Source organism: Corylus avellana, chromosome ca10 (assembly GCF_901000735.1).
Source record: "Corylus avellana chromosome ca10, CavTom2PMs-1.0".
Taxonomy (NCBI): Eukaryota; Viridiplantae; Streptophyta; class Magnoliopsida; order Fagales; family Betulaceae; genus Corylus; species Corylus avellana.
Window position 1 is genome coordinate 5,155,162 of NC_081550.1, and position 18,066 is coordinate 5,173,227.

General features: G+C 37.4%; 1 protein-coding gene across 2 annotated transcripts in view; it reads right to left on the reverse strand.

The window, feature by feature from the left end:
* Positions 1–3,229: 3,229 nt before the first annotated feature.
* Positions 3,230–18,066, reverse strand: part of LOC132163399 (uncharacterized) — a 16,795-nt gene continuing 1,958 nt past the window's right edge. The window contains exons 3-6 of one of the 2 annotated variants that reach the window (XM_059573684.1): positions 11,586–11,818; positions 4,486–4,697; positions 4,104–4,365; positions 3,230–3,839 (exon numbers count right to left, since the gene is read on the reverse strand). In XM_059573684.1, coding sequence (XP_059429667.1) covers positions 3,549–3,839; positions 4,104–4,365; positions 4,486–4,697; positions 11,586–11,818 — 998 coding nt within the window. In that variant the 3' untranslated portion in view covers positions 3,230–3,548. Of the gene's footprint in view, positions 3,840–4,103; positions 4,366–4,485; positions 4,698–11,585; positions 11,840–18,066 lie in introns of both variants that reach the window. The other variant, XM_059573683.1, reaches the window with a different exon arrangement.

The window sequence follows — 18,066 nt, forward strand, 5'->3', positions numbered from 1 at the left end:
CTGCCGCCTTTGTCCGTTATTGGCGACTCGGCGAAGAGGCGCCGTTATTCTCTCACAGGCGGCCGTGATGGGCTGGCGCTTGCTTCATGCGGCTGCCGTGCAAGGCCACCGTACAGCAGCCCCAGACGACGCCGACCGGCAGGAAGCCGTGGCGCCGTCCAACCCACATCCACGGGATCTTTCGACGTCACCCACACCGTCAAAACGCCGTTCATTCCCGCGCAAGCCGCTGCATCCTTTACGTGGCCAAACGCCACTTGTTTGCGGCCAGGACAGTGGTTCACGGCGGCCAGGGCAGTGGGTCACGGTGGTCAGGGCAGTTTCATTTTTGGGTCAGTTTTCTGTACTCTGGCCTCCAGGTTTCATTTTGTTTCAATATTCACGGGAACAAAAAATACAAATATTATTGAAATAAATAAATAAATAAAACAGGGCAGTGGGTTTCATTTTATTTATTTATTTTTTTTTTGGCGGCCATTTTATTTCAACATGCAACAGAATACATATAATAAAATGCTAAGCAAAATAAATTATGCTATAATAAAACTCAAAGGAAATAAAAGATTTAGAATTACCTCCAATTAATATTGTTGCTCAAGCGTAATGAAGAATCCCCGAGCAATGTCAATCTCAATACAAACCTCTATAAAACAAAATAAAAAATGAATCTTCTTACCTATGCCTATAAGTACCAAATGATATAGGTAGGCCAAATTACTCAATAAAATTAATTTCATTAACTCCATAATATCTTTTAAAATTTCATAACATCGTTTGGCTAAAATATATCACTAGATTATCTGAATTGTAATTATAATAAATATAGTAAATAAATGTGAAATAAAGGCCAAACCGCGTAAGGATTTTCTTTCATCAATGACATGGCATGACAGCCGTATAAAAAAAAGCTTCTATTGGAAAGTCCATGAGAAAATTTATTTAAGAGTACGCAAACCAAAACTAATTTCACTTACCAAGATTTACTGTCATCTTTCGGATGATTCATCAAAAGTGAGTGCTATCTCCAAACTAAGACCATAACATTCTAAAAAGCAATCCAATTAACAAGACAACTCTACATTTCCCTTAAAAACTCGGAAGATAGTCTAAATTTTCACTCTTATCTGATCTAAATGAATCAAATTTAAGCAAAATAAGACGAACCCATAAACAATAACTGAAATTCAAACAAAATAAGATAGACAAAGTGAAAATTTGAGAAAACCCACATGAAGGAAGTGGAAGAAGGGAAGTGGGTTTGGCTTTGATCTTCCTGGTGTGAGCCCTGGCTTGCGCATGCAGCATAAACTTTCTTGCTATTCCTTCCAAGAGTACAGTCACTTTGTATAGGACAAACAAGTGACGAAGGCCCACATGAGTCTGGAGAGTTTGAACCGCAGAATCGCAGGAAAGTGAAGGACAATTTTTTCTTTTCTTACTAAGTTCCATTGTAACCATGTCAATGGGTATAAAAGCCCCATTGTAGTCTTGTTAAGGCATTCGAGCTTTCAGTATCATTTTGTAATCAACTAGCTTAGCATCCGTAGATTCTGTTTAGCTAGTTCTCAATTGTAGAAGGAGACATTACAAAGTGGCTTGAATAAGAACTCTGTTTCCTATTTTCTCGGTAAAATCCTCTTAACCAAACGCTAGTTTACTCTTATTTTCTTGTGAGAGCAAATTGTGTGTTGTTACACTCTCTCGCTCTGTTTCTCTCCCTCGATCTCTCTTGAGTATTTCTCTTCCATAGTCTCTACAATCCTCCATCTCTCATGGGTTATCATCTTCTTTCAAATATTCTCATCAGTCTGTGAAGAGGGACGAAGCAGACCTTTCATATCAAAATGCTATCTAAATGAAATTCTAACTTTTCTCTCAACTTTATTAATCCATTTGTAGGCACTCCTTTTTTCACCAAGTCAAAATACTATAAGCTCTCGGTTCTCAACGATGGCAAAACATGTGTTAGAATATAATATGGTATTATCAGTTCTGGAGACATCCTAATAGGATTTGATGCAATCCTCAACTCCAAAGTTGGCCCACGAAATGATGAGATTTAACTTTCTAGATGTTTTTTTTTTCCCAAGCACATCTTCTGCAAATTTTTTTGCCCAAAGATTTTAATATTTTTCCAAAAAGGAATTTTTGCCATTAGATTGTTTTTAAGGGTGGTCATTCGGGTTCATGGGTTGTGTCTCAATTGTGTTGAGTCATAGGTCTACATGCAATCATGGGCGAAATTAAAATTTTAGGTTTGGGATGGATAAAACTATAAAAAATAAAAATAAAAAATAAAAAATAAAAAAATGAGGATGGGAAAAAATGTTTTTAAGGGTATATCTTTTTTTTTTTTAAAAAAAAAAAAATTAAGAATGTTTTAAAGTTTTGGGTGGAGTTAGCCCCCCAAAGCATTAGTTAGGTCTCCCGGCATGCAATTATATAATTCAAAACCAACACAACTCATTTTAATTAATCATGTTAAATCCATTAATCTTAACATGTGACCGTGTGACACGATATGACTCTCATAATTAATTTAATAAATAAATTGTGTTCGGTTGATATAAACATAACCCATTTCAACCTATTTAATATAAAAATAATACATACTCTAACGCTCAAAAAGGGCCCACAAAATATGCCATAGGATGAATAAAACACATTGATGTCATTTTTGTTATCTTGTTTATGATTGTTAGTGTATATGGGACTTTAGTCCAACATTGCTAAGGAGAGGGAGCCTTACTCGCCTCTAGCCTCTATATAAGGAGGCCTCTACCACACCATTCCATACACCTCACACAACCATTCCCTAGGGGGATGGTAGTGTATATGTGAGACTGAGTCCCACATTGCTAAGGAGAGGGAGTCTTACTTCCTCTAGCCTCTATATAAGGAGGCCTCAATGTAACCATTTCTCTACACCTCTATATAGTATATACCTCTCAACACACTTCTCTTACGCTCTCTCTCATTCGTATGGTTAGCATTTTTCATTTTACTTTGCATAAATTTACAATATAACGCGGCCACAACCCCCCCCCACCTTTTGGCTAAAGCAAGCAAGATCAGAATAAAAGGCCAATCCCCAGGAGAGTTTTAGGCTAGATAAGATGTTGCAGTTTCTTTTATATATATATATATATATATATATATATATATATATATATATATATATATGATGCCACAGGAAGAAAGTTTCTCCATTTACATTACCACCATAGCAGTATAGAAGCAATATCTAAGCAGGGGACATCAAAGAGTTTATTTTATATATATATGATGCCACAGGAAGAAAGTTTCTCCATTTACATTACCACCATAGCAGTATAGAAGCAAGACAAAAGCAGGAAACATCAAAGAGTTTATTTTTAGTGAGATACCATAGTAGTTTGCCTCAAAAAGAGAAGTTTATCCAAGCAAAAGTGCCCTTAAAATGGCTTCACATGTTTCACCTTTTGGCTAAAGCAAGCAACATCAAAGAGTTTATTTTTAATTAGTGAGATACCATCGTACCGTAGCATATATGCCTCAAAAAGAGAAGTTTATCCAAGCAAAAGTGCCCTCAAAATGGCTTCACATATTTCACTTTTCAAGAATATCATATGCCCTCCATCAGGAACCTCGTGATAACAAATCCATGGAAGCTTCTCTGAAATATAACGGTTGAGCTTAAAAGGAATGATCCTGTCTGCATAGGCCTGCCAAATGTGAACCGCGCCGTCATTGTTAGGGAACGGATTGTTTATGTCCAAGAGATCAAATTCCCATTTGCCATAACCAACCAATATATCTCGATGCAGTGATTCATAAACACCTTGCTGTTTTATCTTTTCCTGAATCCAGAAACATAAACGAGTATTAACAGCTGAAAAATCTCCTATTTTTACTCCTTGCCTAATCCGAAACGCAGTTTCGCAGTTTGTGATGGATCTTAGAACCTACTGAATTCAGGATTTTACAAAGGCCAACTTTTGAGTTTATTTCATACATCTTTAGTAGCACATGGGTGATTCAACCAACAGCAATGTGGCATCCTTATAAAAAGAAATATTAATGTGGTGCAACAAACCAAGAAAAAGCGTGGGATATGTGACTACCTCGCCTACACTTGGAGCCTCTAACAAACTCTTCAAGATCTCTAAATCTTGGTCGTTGAACATTGCTCCTTGATCCGTGATCAATGAAGGGAACCATGTCTGAGTCATCCACCAATAGATTAACCAAGGAGTGTAATGTGCAATCCGAATTGTCCTTCGGTGAGATGAAGGCAGTCTCCTAAATGCCTCTCTTGATAGATTGGCAGGGAAAATAGGCCACCAGAAGTTCAAAAAAGGAACAACCAAGGAAGCTCCTGACAACCTGCAAATAATGTCCCAGTAACTTATGGAAAGAACATAAAAAAAAAATAAATAAATAAAAAAAAAAAAAAAAAGGAAAATGAAAATAAATGGTGGTACGTAGTTGAAGTAAAGATCATGCCTATGTGGTATGTACTTCAGGCAACTCCAAACAGGGTAAGCTCCAAATGAGACTCCAACTACATAAAATTTAGACCCAATTTGCAATTGGTCAGCTAGTTCTTGAATATCAAATGCTTCAGTCTTCACTGAGCGAGAAGGATATGGATCACTGTCTCCATAACCTGCTCTGTCGAAGAACAGCATATATATCTTTAGCTCCTGTATAAGTTCCTGAAAATAAAATATATTCTCCAATTTACTATATTTTTACAGCATATTAAACAAAACAGAACAAAATGCATTCCTGTTCAATGAGCGTAAGAAAAAGAAATGTCCTTGTAGTAATTATTCCTTTGAAGATCAAAGTATAAATATCCACGTAAATCCAGTACCGAATACAGTCTTAAATCTAAAGGTAATAGAAGGCAAAATGGAAGCTTGATTTCCATCATCTTTATTTCGGGTTTTAGCTGCTATCAGTATTTCAGATATATAACATCTACATTGCAAAAAAGACTTCCTATATTGCCGTTAATCATCTACAAAACAAGTAGCGCATTTTGATTTTTGGTGCAATGATAAAAGTCTTGGGTGGTCAAGTGCAAGTCTTATAGCAAAACTGATGCTGCGTGACTTTGTGAAATGCAAAGAAAACAATAACAAGACGAAAAGTTAGATATTTCTAGATCTTGTGTCTATCAAAGATCTGAGAAATCTTCTCAAAACGACAGAGTCTATTTAGGGTTTGAAGGAAAAGTAGCTAGAAATTCAATTATGAGTATTATTATTTAAGAAAACTGAATAATAATCAAAAGTTGAGTTCTATGGTCTATAAAACATGTATTTATAGGCTCCAAAACCCTAAATCTAATAAAAAAAATGAAATATAGTCGGTTTCCAATTCTACGATGGCCGTCTGGACTATCATTGAAATAAAGAGGTAAAAACAAGAAAAGAACAAAGGCGTCCGTATGGTCTTCAGACGAAGCTCTCGGGTTTAGGCTTGTCCAAATATTCTTTGGACGAGACTCCAGATGAGGCTCTCAGGATTACTCGTATCCGGATGGTTGCAGATGAAACTCCAGATGAGGCTCTCGAGAAGACACTTCACTCTCCTAGTCCAGACGGGCTTCAGACGAGATTGCAGATGAAGCTCAGAATTCAGCTTCCGCACGAGTTTGTGATCTTGTCTTGACTCTCCTTGCCACGACTCCTTGGGGTGCCTCCACATTTACATCTGGATGGGTCTTCCTCATGAAATCCCAAGTACTATGATCTACATCAAAAACTCAGGGCCACTTGTTGGAACAAGTGGCTCATATTCTCTCAGGCATAGAGAGTAATACTGAAACTAATGGACCATTGGGTGTAATTAAGTTTATGTGGGCCTGAGGACAAATAAGTTTTGGAGTTTTCCAAAATACTTACAATTAGGGTATTCTTATAAATATGTTATGTTGTAACCCTTGATAATTGAATAGTAAAATATAGTTGCACTCTCCTGTGGGCGTAGGCACATTATCAAACCACGTAAATCTGTGTCTCGATTCTCTCTCTTTTTGATTCAATATTATTCATCATTGTTGTGCGTGGTAACATCAATTGGTATTACAGCTTCATTCCGCGATGGCTCGGATTGGCACATCTTTTGTAAAATTCGACTTGATGAAGTTCGATGGAACCGATAATTTCGAGTTATGGCAAAAAAATGTCAAGGATTTGTTGGTGCAACAAGGGATGATGAAGGTTTTATGTGGGATGAAACCAGAAGGTATGCCGGACATAGATTTGAAGGAACACGAGGCTAAAGCGGCAGCTACTAGGGATGGGCACGGGTCGGGTCGGGTCGATTTTCACCCATTTCTGTTATCCGACCCACACCAAGTAGGTTTGAAAAACCCTACCCGCAACCCAGATACAGTGAACCCTATCTGCCGGGTTTCAGGTTAGGCGAGTCGGGTGTTTCTCAAAATATTGATTATAACCGGGATGTAAATACTTCCCTTTTCCCTGTTTCCCTCTTATGAATAGAAAAAGAAAGGAAAAAAAAAAAAAAATTAAAAGGATGTAGTTAGGGTGTAATTAACGGCAACTTTCCATACTCAGCTGTAACAAAAGCTTTAACACTCAATTTAACAACAATCAAGAACTTAAAGATAATGAGACATAATAATATTTTACCAATGAAATCAGGCATTATACGGCCATTGGAAAATATACTGGTGGGGTACTTAAAAAATGATTCACCGAACAGGCCAAAATTTGCCTGGAAATTGGTTGTGGTGTTGAATAACGCCCAAAGACGAATAAGGAAGCATGTTTTTTCGGATGGCAAAGTGGGGCAGCGAGAGTGAGAGGGAGCAACGAAAAGAGGAGCTGCGAGAGAGAGGGAGCAAAGAGAAGAGGAGTAGCGAGAGTGAGAGAGGACTAAGGAGGCAGTATGAGAGGGAGCAACTTAGAAGAACTAGGGTTTTTTTTTTTATTTTCTGAGGAGCAGATTGGGGCGGGGCGGGCAGCCGCTGCCAAAAATTTTCTCTACCTGTAACCCGCCCCACCTCGCACGGGTTGGAAGAAATCCAACTTGTTTTTGCAAAAAATCAACTAAATCCGGGCGTATAGGGCGGGTTTTCGCCCACCCCTAGTAGCTACTATTCGGCTTTGTCTAGGGAATGACGTGATGTATCATGTCATGGACAAAGAATTTCCGGCAACAATTTGGTTGAAACTAGAATATCGGTATATGTTAAATTCGTTGACGAACAAGCTCTATCTAAAGCATCAGTTGTACAGCTTGAAGATGGCGAAGAGCTTGGATCTGAGCTAACACGTCAACGTGTTCAATCAGGTAATTGGCGATTTGAAAGGTTGATGTGACATTCGAAGAAGAAGACAAGGCGTTGATGCTATTGAATTCACTCACAACTTCTCCTACATATGAGAATTTTGTTACAACTCTAACATGGGGGAATGAGTCCCTAGAGTTAGAGGACGTTACAGGAGCCCTGTTGGCTTTTCATCAGAGAAAGAAAACTAGTGATGAAAGTTTTCAAGGAGAAGAGCTAGTTGTAAAAGGTAACCAAGAGCGTGAAAGAAGCAGTAACAATGGTGGTTCGAATGGCAAGAATTCTTGGTCAAAGTCTAGGAAGAGGAAGGACATCAATTGTTATAAGTGCGGAAATAAAGGGCACATAAAACGGGATTGTCCAGATCGTAAGAAGAACAAGGACGACAAGAATGAAGGTTCCTCAAGGTCCATGAACATAGTGGATGACAATTCAAACGATGTTGATGGTAATATGCTTTCTGTTGCATCAAATTCAAAGCATCCTTTGGATTCTCAACTCAGCATATTCGTTTCACGTGACATCCAACAAAGATTGGTTTGACACCTACAGGTTAGTTAATTCTGGTATAATTACTATAGGTAATGGTGCGCATTGTAAAATTACTAGCTTAGGTAATATCAGGATTAAGATGTTTGATGGTGTAGTTAGAATGTTATGTGATGTTAGACATGAAAAAGAATCTGATTTCATTGGGTACCTTAGACTCAAACGGTTATAGTTATAAGTCTGAAGATGGAGCAATGAAGGTGACTAAGGATACGATGGTAGTGATGAGATGGTAGAAAAGTTCAAAAAATATCTATAAACTATTGGGAAGTACAGTTGTAGGTGGAATCCCCTCTGTGAAGTCTGAGTCTGACTGTACTATTTTGTGGTATATGGATTTGGATCATATGAGTGATCGGGGCATGTTGGATCTTCATAAGAGAAATCTATTGAAGAGTGTTAAAATGTGAAAACTTGATTTATATAAGTTGTGTGTTCTGGGAAAATAGAATCGGGTTCAATTTAAGACAACCACACACAAGACAGAAGATATTATGGATTATGTTCATTCTGATGTTTGGGGACCAGTGAGGACAGCGTCACGGGGAGGACATATGTATTTCGTGATTTTTATTGATCATTTTTCCATAAAGGTTTGGGTGTAATTCATGCGGCACAAATTAGAGACGTTTGCCAAGTTCAAGTTGTGGAAAGCTAAAGTGGAGAACCAGACTAGGAAAAAGGTTAAGTGCTTCACGACAGATAATGATATTGAGTACACAAATGACAAGTTCAAAATTTTCTGTTAACAGTATGGTATAAAGAGACATTTCACAATACGCAAAACACCACAGCAAAATAGTGTGGTGGAAAGGATGAACATGTCTATTGCAGAAAGGGCACGATGTCTCAAGTAGAATGCTGGACTTGAAAAGATTTTCTGAGCAGATACAGTGAGTACGGCATGTTACTTGATTAACAGGTCACCGAGGGTAGCACTAAATGGGAAAGTTGCGGAGGAGGTGTGGACAGGTAATGAGGTAGATTATTCTGGTTTGAGAGTATTTGGTTGTCCAATCTATAAGCACATACCTAGTGAAGAACGAATGAAACTTGATCCAAAGTCTAGACAATGTGTCTTTCTCGAATACGGGAAAAGGCTTAAAGGTTACAAGTTTTGGAATCCGAAGTCAAGCGAGGTGGTGATTAGTAGGGACGTGGTATTTGATGAAAATTTCATGTTGAAGAGTACTCAGGGTGAAGAGCAACAGGTGCCAGAAAGCAGTAACAGTGATAAATAGGTGGTGTAGGTGGAGTTAGAGACTCTTGTGCAGGATAACACTTCTCAGGATACAGAGACCTTTGCTTCAAGAGTTAAGGAGCATCATATTATAGCCATAGACAGGCCTAGACGCACTATCAACCCCCAACCAGGTACGGTTTTGAAGACATGGTTTCTTATGCTCTTATCATCAACAACAGAGATCCTATTACTTTTCAAGAGGCTATCAATAGCCAAGAGAAGAGTAGATGTGTGGGTGCTATGGTGGAAGAGATGAAGTCTTTACATAAGAACCAACGTGGGATTTAGTGGAGCTTCCAGAGAGGAAGAGGGCAATAAGATGTAAATGGGTGTTCAAGAAAAATGAAGAAGGATCAGACATACTTCCATCACAGTAGTATTGGCATTGGTAGCTCATTATGACATGGCATTAGAGTAGATGGATGTGAAAACAGTTTTTCTCCATGGTGATTTGGAGGAGCAAATTTACATGGAGCAACCATAAGGGTTTTGTCAACTTGGACATGAGCACTTGTTCTGTAAATTGAAGAAGCCACTTTATGGGCTGAAGCAGTCTCCATGTCAATGGTATAAGCGGTTTGACTCCTATATGATGAGAATTGGATATAAGAGATGTGAATATGACTGTTGTGTGTATATAAGGAGCCTTGATGATGGCTCATTTATCTTTTTGTTACTGTATATGGATAATATTCTTATTGACGCTAAGGGTATAGTGGAAGTCAACAAATTGAAGGTTTTGTAGAGTAGAGAATTTGACATGAATGATTTAGGTGCAACCAAAAAGATTCTTGGGATGGAGATTCGCAGGGACAATGATGCCAAGAAATTGTGGCTATCTTAGGCCAGCTATGTGAAGAAGGTGTTGGAGAGGTTTACATGGAAAATGCGAAACCAGTGAGTACACCTTTGACGAATCACTTCTGTTTGTCTACCTCATAATGTCCACAAATAGTTGAATAAACTAAAGACATGTCTAAGGTCCCGTATGCAGTGCAGTGGGGTGTCTGATGTATGCTATGGTATGTACCAAGCCAGATTTGGCTCACGTAGTCAGTCTGGTGAGCAAGTACATGGCAAATCTAGGATGACAACACTAGAATGCAGTCAAATTGATTTTCAGATACTTTAAAAGTACTATAGAGTATGACATCACTTTTGTCAAACAAAAAATTGATTTGTCAGTTGTCAGGTATGTAGATGCGGATTATGTAGGGGATTTAGATGACAAGAGATCGACCGCAGGTTATGTGTTCACTCTTGCAGGAGGACCCATCTATTGGAGGTCTATGATCTAGTCCACAGTTGCGATGTCCATGATTAAGGTGGAGTACATGGAGGTGGCTGAGGCTGCAAAGGATGCTTTGTAGCTCACAGGGTTAGTGAGGGAGCTAGGTATTCAGCAAGGTGGAGTTTTGTTGTATTATGACAGTTAGATTGCCATCTACTTTGTAAAGAACCAGGTGTATCATGCGAGAACCAACCACATTGATGTGAGGTTTCACAAGATCATGAATTGGTTGCTACAGTTGAATTATTACTTGAGAATATTCACACTTTTGAGAATGTAGCGGACATGCTGACAAAGCCTGTTACCACAGACAAGGTCAAGCATTGCTTGGACTTGACAAATGTCTCCAGGTGCTAGAAAGGAGAGGAGAGGAGGTGGCATCCCCAAACTTATCAATTCCAGGTGGAGGCACAATACTTGATTATCTTTGAAGAGGTGAATACTCACCAAGGTGGAGATTGTTAGAACAAATGGCTTATATTCTCTTAGGTATTCTGAAACTACTAGCCCATTGGGTGTAATTAAGTTTATGTGGGTCTGGAGACAAATAAGTTGTTGGGGATATTTTGGAGTTTTACAAAATACTTACAATTAGGGTTTTCTTATAAATATGTTATGTTGTAACCCTAAATAATTGAATAGTAAAATATAGCGGTACTCTCCTGTGGATGTAGGCACATTGCCGAATCACGTAAATTTGTGTCTCGGCTTTCTCTTGATCTCTCTCCTTCGATTCCATATTATTCATCATTGTTGTGCTTGGTAATAACACCTACTTTGGTAGTAGAAACAAAAACAATGAGATAATTCGAGCAACTAGCGCATGGCTGTATGCTCTGTTTTCTCATTTACGCTTAAATTTTGTACTGAATACTAAACAATATAATAAACCTAAAGGCAACATAAAGACTAAAATACTCTTAGTATATACATATATTCTCTAACAAGAATAACTTTTTGTTGCATCTTCTAGACCAATCTCTCTCTGTCTCTCATCGTTTCATTCAAGGATCTTGATTGTAGTTAAAACAAATAAAAGCAACCAACTTAGATAACATGATTTTCTTTTTCTTTCCACACATTTCATGGAAATCAGAATTGAGTGCTAATTTCCTTGAAATAGGAAATTCAACCATAATTCTAAACAAGTTAAAAAAGTCAGCAACAATTAAAGAAGCAGAGTTAATTCATACTTGTGGAACAGGTAGACCCATATCTTTTGAGCTGTTAAAGCCATGAATGACAATGATCTTGTACTTAGCCTCTTCCTTTGGAACTCCAGACTCCCTGTAGGCCAAATGCCTTCCATCACTAAGTTTCACTCTAGGTGAAGTGATAGGAGGACCATCTGGTGATCCACATATTTTGGGAGGTGGAGGCTTCAATGCCTGATAAGCCCACCGTAGAAAACCCACCGCCAATGCCACTGCAATTGGTGCAATCATAGCTAGGGAATGTGATATCATAGTTAGTACCATGTAAGCAACAAGATAAAACAACCAACTATGAAGAAGGAAAACTTTTCCAAAAAATATAGGAGTTGCAAAGTTCTTAATGTAATATTTTGTGAAACACATCACATATAGACAATACCATGCAGGGTCTCCTTATCTTTCATGGGGCTTTAGATGTTGACCGTTTTATAAAACAATGTAATGCAAGTCAATATAAAGCAATAGCTATATATGCAGCATAACAAGCCACCACAATGATATTAGTTGACCAATTATTTCAAAAGTTTAAGCTAATAGGCACATTGAGTGAAATATTTAATTGAATGGGAGTTGAATTACGAAGACAAGATTTGACATGACCTCTGTTATGATACAATATTAAATTATCAATTAACCCAAAAATTTAAGCTGGCAGGAAGTTGTAAATTTAATTATTTAATTAATGTTCTAACAAATGACTCGGTTTCTTCATGATTAGTTGTTCAATTGTAAGCATATAAAATAAATTATGCTATAATAAAACACAGCGGAAATAAAGGATTTAGAATCACCTACAGCCATTGTTGCTCAAGCATAATGAAGAACCTCTAAGCAATATCAATCTCTAGCAATATGAACCTCTATAAAACAAAATAGAAAAGGGATATTCTGACCTATGCCTACAAGTACCAAATGATGGAATACAAATGACTTTTTTTAGGTAGGCTAGGGACCCTTATTCTTAAATGTTATTGATTTTGTTCCTCCCATCAAATAGCAAAATCACTCAATAAAATTAATTTCATTAAGTTCATAACATCTTTTAGAATTTCATAACATCTTTTGGCTAGATTAAATCACTTGATTATCGTAACCGTAATTATAATAAATATACTAAATAAATGTGACAAAAAGGTCATACCTCATAAGGATTTTCTTACATTCTCCCACTTGGCCCTTATAACACATAAATTCCTTATACAATTCGGTTCTATAATATGGCCATTACTCTATTTATTCTAACCATTTATGGAATTCTCCCACTCACACAAGGAATACTACACATGAATCATGGCGGTAAAACCATTATATAATAAGTCATCCTTTTTATGCATTACAATATATAATATCCCTTAAATGAGTACTGTATGGGCAATCAAACTTTATGAATAAACTTCCCATAAGTTATTCGGGTCCAACTTTATTTTTATCCCCATGCATAAGGTAATAAATGTGCACAAAAATTTATAACAATAACTTGATGTCTATATACTAAAAGAAAGAACTAAATACAAAATGAATCAATGAGCCTCATATGCTCAACGTGACTTTTAAATAGCTTTACCAGTAAACCTTTAGTCATAGGATCCGCGATCATCAATTCAGTACTGATATGCTCAATGAACACTTTATTTCTTTTGATGTTCTCTCTCACACGAAGGTACTTGATGTCGATATGCTTACTTCTGCTTCCACTTTAATTATTTTTAGAGAAGAATACGGAAGCACGATTATCGCAGAAGATCTTCATTGGTCTTGCTATAGAATCGACAATTTTGAGACCACCAACAAAATTTCTCAACCATAGTGCCTGTGTAGTGGCTTCAGAGCATGCAATAAATTCTGCCTCCATTGTAGATGTAGCAACTATAGTTTACTTGCTTCTCCTGGATATAGCCCCTCCAACAAGAAGAAAGATATACCCTAAAGTAGACTTTCTGTTATCTACACATCCAACAAAATCTGAATCTGAATATCCAACCACCTCCAAATGGTCAATGTGTCTGATGTCAAACTATAGTCCTTGGTTCCTTGCAAATACCGCATGGCTTTCTTTACAGCTTTCCAATGTTCCAATCCTGGGTTGCTTTGATATCGACCCAGCATTCCAATTGCCATTGCAATGTTAGGTCTAGTGCAGACCTGTGCATACAATAGGCTGCCGATTGCAGATGCATATGGAATATTCTTCATCTACTCTTGTTCCAATGCATTTTGGATACATTGATCATTACTGAATTTATCCCCTTTAATGATAGGTGCTACAGAAGCTGAATAGTTCTTCAGTCTGAATCTCTCTAAAAAAATTTCAATGTAGGCCTTTTGAGATAGTTTTAAAATTCTTTGTTTTCTGTCTCTGTGAATCTCTATGCCAATGACAAAAGAGGCTTCACCTAAATCCTTCATTTCAGAATTTTGAGAGATAAATTGTTTGGTCTCGTGTAGTAAACCTAAATCATTACTTGCAAGCAAAATATCATCTAGATACAGGACTAGAAAGATTACTTTACTCCCATTGACCTTAAGATATATACATTGATCAACAAAGTTCTCAATAAAACCATATGAGGTAATAACTTTTGTGAAATTTGATATACCATTGACAGGAGGCTTGTTTTATCCCATAAATAGATTTCTTTAGTTTGCAAGCTTTCTGAGTGTTATCATCAAAACCTTCAGGTTGTTTCATGTAAACCTCCTCTTCAAGATTGCCATTTAGAAATGTTGTTTTCACATCCATTTGATATAGCTCTAGATAAAAATGAGCTACTACTGCCATGATTATCCTAAATGAATCATTCTTTGATACTGGAGAGAAAGTTTCATGATAATCAATGCCTTCTTTTTGCATAAAACCATTGACCACAATTCAAGCTTTATATCGTTCAACATTACAGGAAGCATCCTTCTTAGTTTTGTAAACCCATTTGTAGCTTACAGCTACAGCTCCCTTCGGTAAGTCAACGAGATCATAGACTTGATTTTTAGCCATGGATTCCAACTCTTCCTTCATGGCATTTAACTAGAATGTGTGGAGTGATCTCCACTCATGGCATGTGAAAACGATTTTGGATCATCCTGAGGCCCAACTTCAAAATCAAACTCTTGGAGGTATACAACATAATCACTAGGGATTGCTGGTCTACTTATTCTAGAGGATCTTCTTAATCCTACTTCCTCCACATTTGAAGGAGGTTGAGTAGGTTCATTCTGAACTTGTTCCTCATGAGTTGGCTGTTCTGAAATTGATTGTAGTTCAAGGTAATCAATTTGGATTTCCTTGAGCATAATCAAACGTCTTTTAGATGAAGGAGCTTTAGTCAACTATTATACTTTCTCTAATTCAATCCTTTGAGGATAAGCACTCCCACTATATTCAGAATCCTTTAAAAATTATGCATTTATAGACTCAACAATTCTAGTACTATGAAAACGACAGTAAAACCTAAATCCTTTGGAGTTTACTGCATAGCCAATAAAATGACTGCTGGTTGTCCTTGGGTCTAATTTCTTTATATTTGGATTGTAAATCCTTACTTCAGCTGGACAACCCCGTATGTGTAAGTGATTTAAACTTGGTTTCCATCCATTCCATAATTCAAAATGTGTCTTAGGGACAGACTTGGATGAGACCCGGTTTAATATATACATAGCAGTTTTTAAGACTTCACTCCATAGAAATAAAAGTAGCTGGGAATTACTAAGGATGCTCCTAACCATGTCCATAAGTATATGATTCATTCTTTCTGTTACACTATTTTGTTGTGGTGTGCCAGACATTTTGTATTGAGCAACAATGCATTTCTCTTCAAGAAATTGTGTAAATGGACCTATCAACTTGGTCCCTTTTCTGTGTACCTTCCATAGTATTTTTCGCCTCTATCAGAACGTACGATCTTGATTTTCTTTTCTTGTTGTTTCTCTACTTTTACCTTATATGTCTTGAAAGCATTTAGTGCTTCAGACTTATCATTTAGAAGATAAAGATACATAAACCGTGTATGGTCATCAATAAAAGATATAAAATATCTTTGACCATTCAGGTAGGGAGTAGAGAAAGGTCGACAAATATCTGTATGTATGATTTCAAGAATCTCATAACTCCTTTTGGCACCTTTAGAGGCCTTGTTGGTTTGCTTTCCCTTTATACAATCCACATTAGTACCAAAATTAGAATAGTCAAGGGTTTTTAAAAGGGAAATGCTAGAGGTTCTCTTGGTGTTCTCCTAGTATTCTCCTAGTCTTAGGTGGATATTATTTTATAAATACTAAGTGAGAGAAATAAGAGCAATTTTCTTTTTTGTTTTTTTATAAAATAATATCCACCTAGGACTAGGAGGACACTAGGAGAAAACCAGGAGAACCCCTAACATTTCCCTTTTTAAAACTCCATTATTTACTAATCTTTTGATATTCTCTCACACACGAAGGTACTTGATGTCGATATGCTTACTTCTGCTTCCACTTTTATTATTATTAGAGAAGAATATGGCAACACAATTATCGCAGAAGATCAAGAGAAATTTTATTTTCAATGTTAAATTTACTATCTTATTCTAATTAAGTCATAAGAATAAAAAAATTCCATTTGGGGATTAGCAATTAAATTTATGAATTAATTACAACATGCTGTTCATTTCCTTTTGAAGTTCACGTATATAAGCTTGATGCAATTATCATTATAAAATCGGGATGTTGTTGCTCTCCCAAAATTATTCAGATAATTATTACTTCGTTAACATCTAATAATTGTATAGATGCCAAAATAAAGTTCCCAATTATAAAAAACAAACCAACATGGAAGTGGGTAAATGGTATTTTTCAAGGTACAACCGAATAAGTTCCCAGGAAAGTGAGGGGGTGCACATTGGACACTCTTAAATCCCAAGACTTTCATTGCCAAAACTTTCATAGACATTGCAATTTTGGATAGTACCATAAACATTCACCAATATATGTGGCTTAGTTAATTATTCTCACGTCTAGCCATCAAACAATTTATATTTAAACAATATAAATTAAAACTAGGCATCAAGCAATTTATATTTAAACAATATAAATTAAAAGAATAAATATATTCCTAAGTTCATGCATTAAAGAAACAATAATTTTAATACTGAACAATTTAAATCACAAGAAAAATAAAATTGTGATATGAGAACATATTAAATTGCGTCGCCTAATGGTCATAGAAAATGGCCTTAGGCCCTTTATACCTGGAAAAACCAAGTTCTAAACCCACATGACCCCAAATTTTATTATTATTATTATTTAAAAAAAAAAAACGGATGGGCTACTATATTGGGTTGGGCCACCTTATTGGGCTACGGCTAAGACCACTTAATTACTCAGTTTATATATATATATTGGACCGGGCTTGGGTTAAAAATTAAACCCATACCCAATGGCTCGCATATTGACCCGATTCCATATGGGTTTGAAACCTTACCCGGAAAAAACAAAGCCTAACCTAGCATCCTTAAATTCTAGCCGCCACCCCCTTCTACTTCCTCATGCACCGCCGCCCATCGGCCAACCTTATGCGCTCGCAACCAAGGGCCGCCACCTAATGGCCTAATAGGTTTTGGCAACCGGCGAAAGGGTCGCCGTTCCGGCCAACTAACAGGCAGCCTGTGTGTGGATGCTGCAATTGTCCGTTATTGGCGACCTGGCAAAGAGCCGCCGTTATTCTCTCACAGGCGGCCGTGATGGGCTGCCGCTTGCTTCATGCAGCAGCCGTGCATGGCCACCATACAGTAACCCCAGACGATGCCAACCGGCAGGAAGTCGTGGCGCCGTCCAACCCACATCCACAAGATCTTTTGCCGTCACCCACACGGCCTAAATTGCCGTTCATTCCAACGCATACGAGCTACCGTTCGCCGGTCAAAACAAGCGGCCTTGGCCGCCCTCTGCTGCATCCTTTTTGCTGCGAAACTCCGCTTGTTGGCGGCTAGGACAGTGGGTCACGGTGATCAGGGCAGTTTCATTTCTGGGTCAGTTTTCTGTACTCATGGCATCCAGGTTTAAAATAGGGGAAACTTCACTTTGCCTCCTGAACTTCCAGCAGATTTGACAAGCCCCCTGAACTTCAAACTTTCTCACTTTACCTCCTTGAACTTTCAATTTCTATTACTTTGCCCCCATCTGTTAGTTTTCACCGTTCAACTCAAACGATTTGACTTTTTGTGCCCATTATACCCTCAACCAAAACTACACCGTTTTGGGCTTCAAAACTACATCACTACCTAGCCCAAAACGATGTCATTTTGAGCATTATAATTTAAATAAAAATAATAAAAAAAGTAAAATAAAAATAAATAAAAATAAAAAAAGAAAAAGAAAAAGAAAAAAAGAAGACTAAAATCGGGGAGGCTCCAACCACCCGTTGGCCAAAATGGGGTGGTCCGGCCACCCCCAAAAGGCCAAAAAAATTTGCATAAGGAATGGGTTTGGGCTA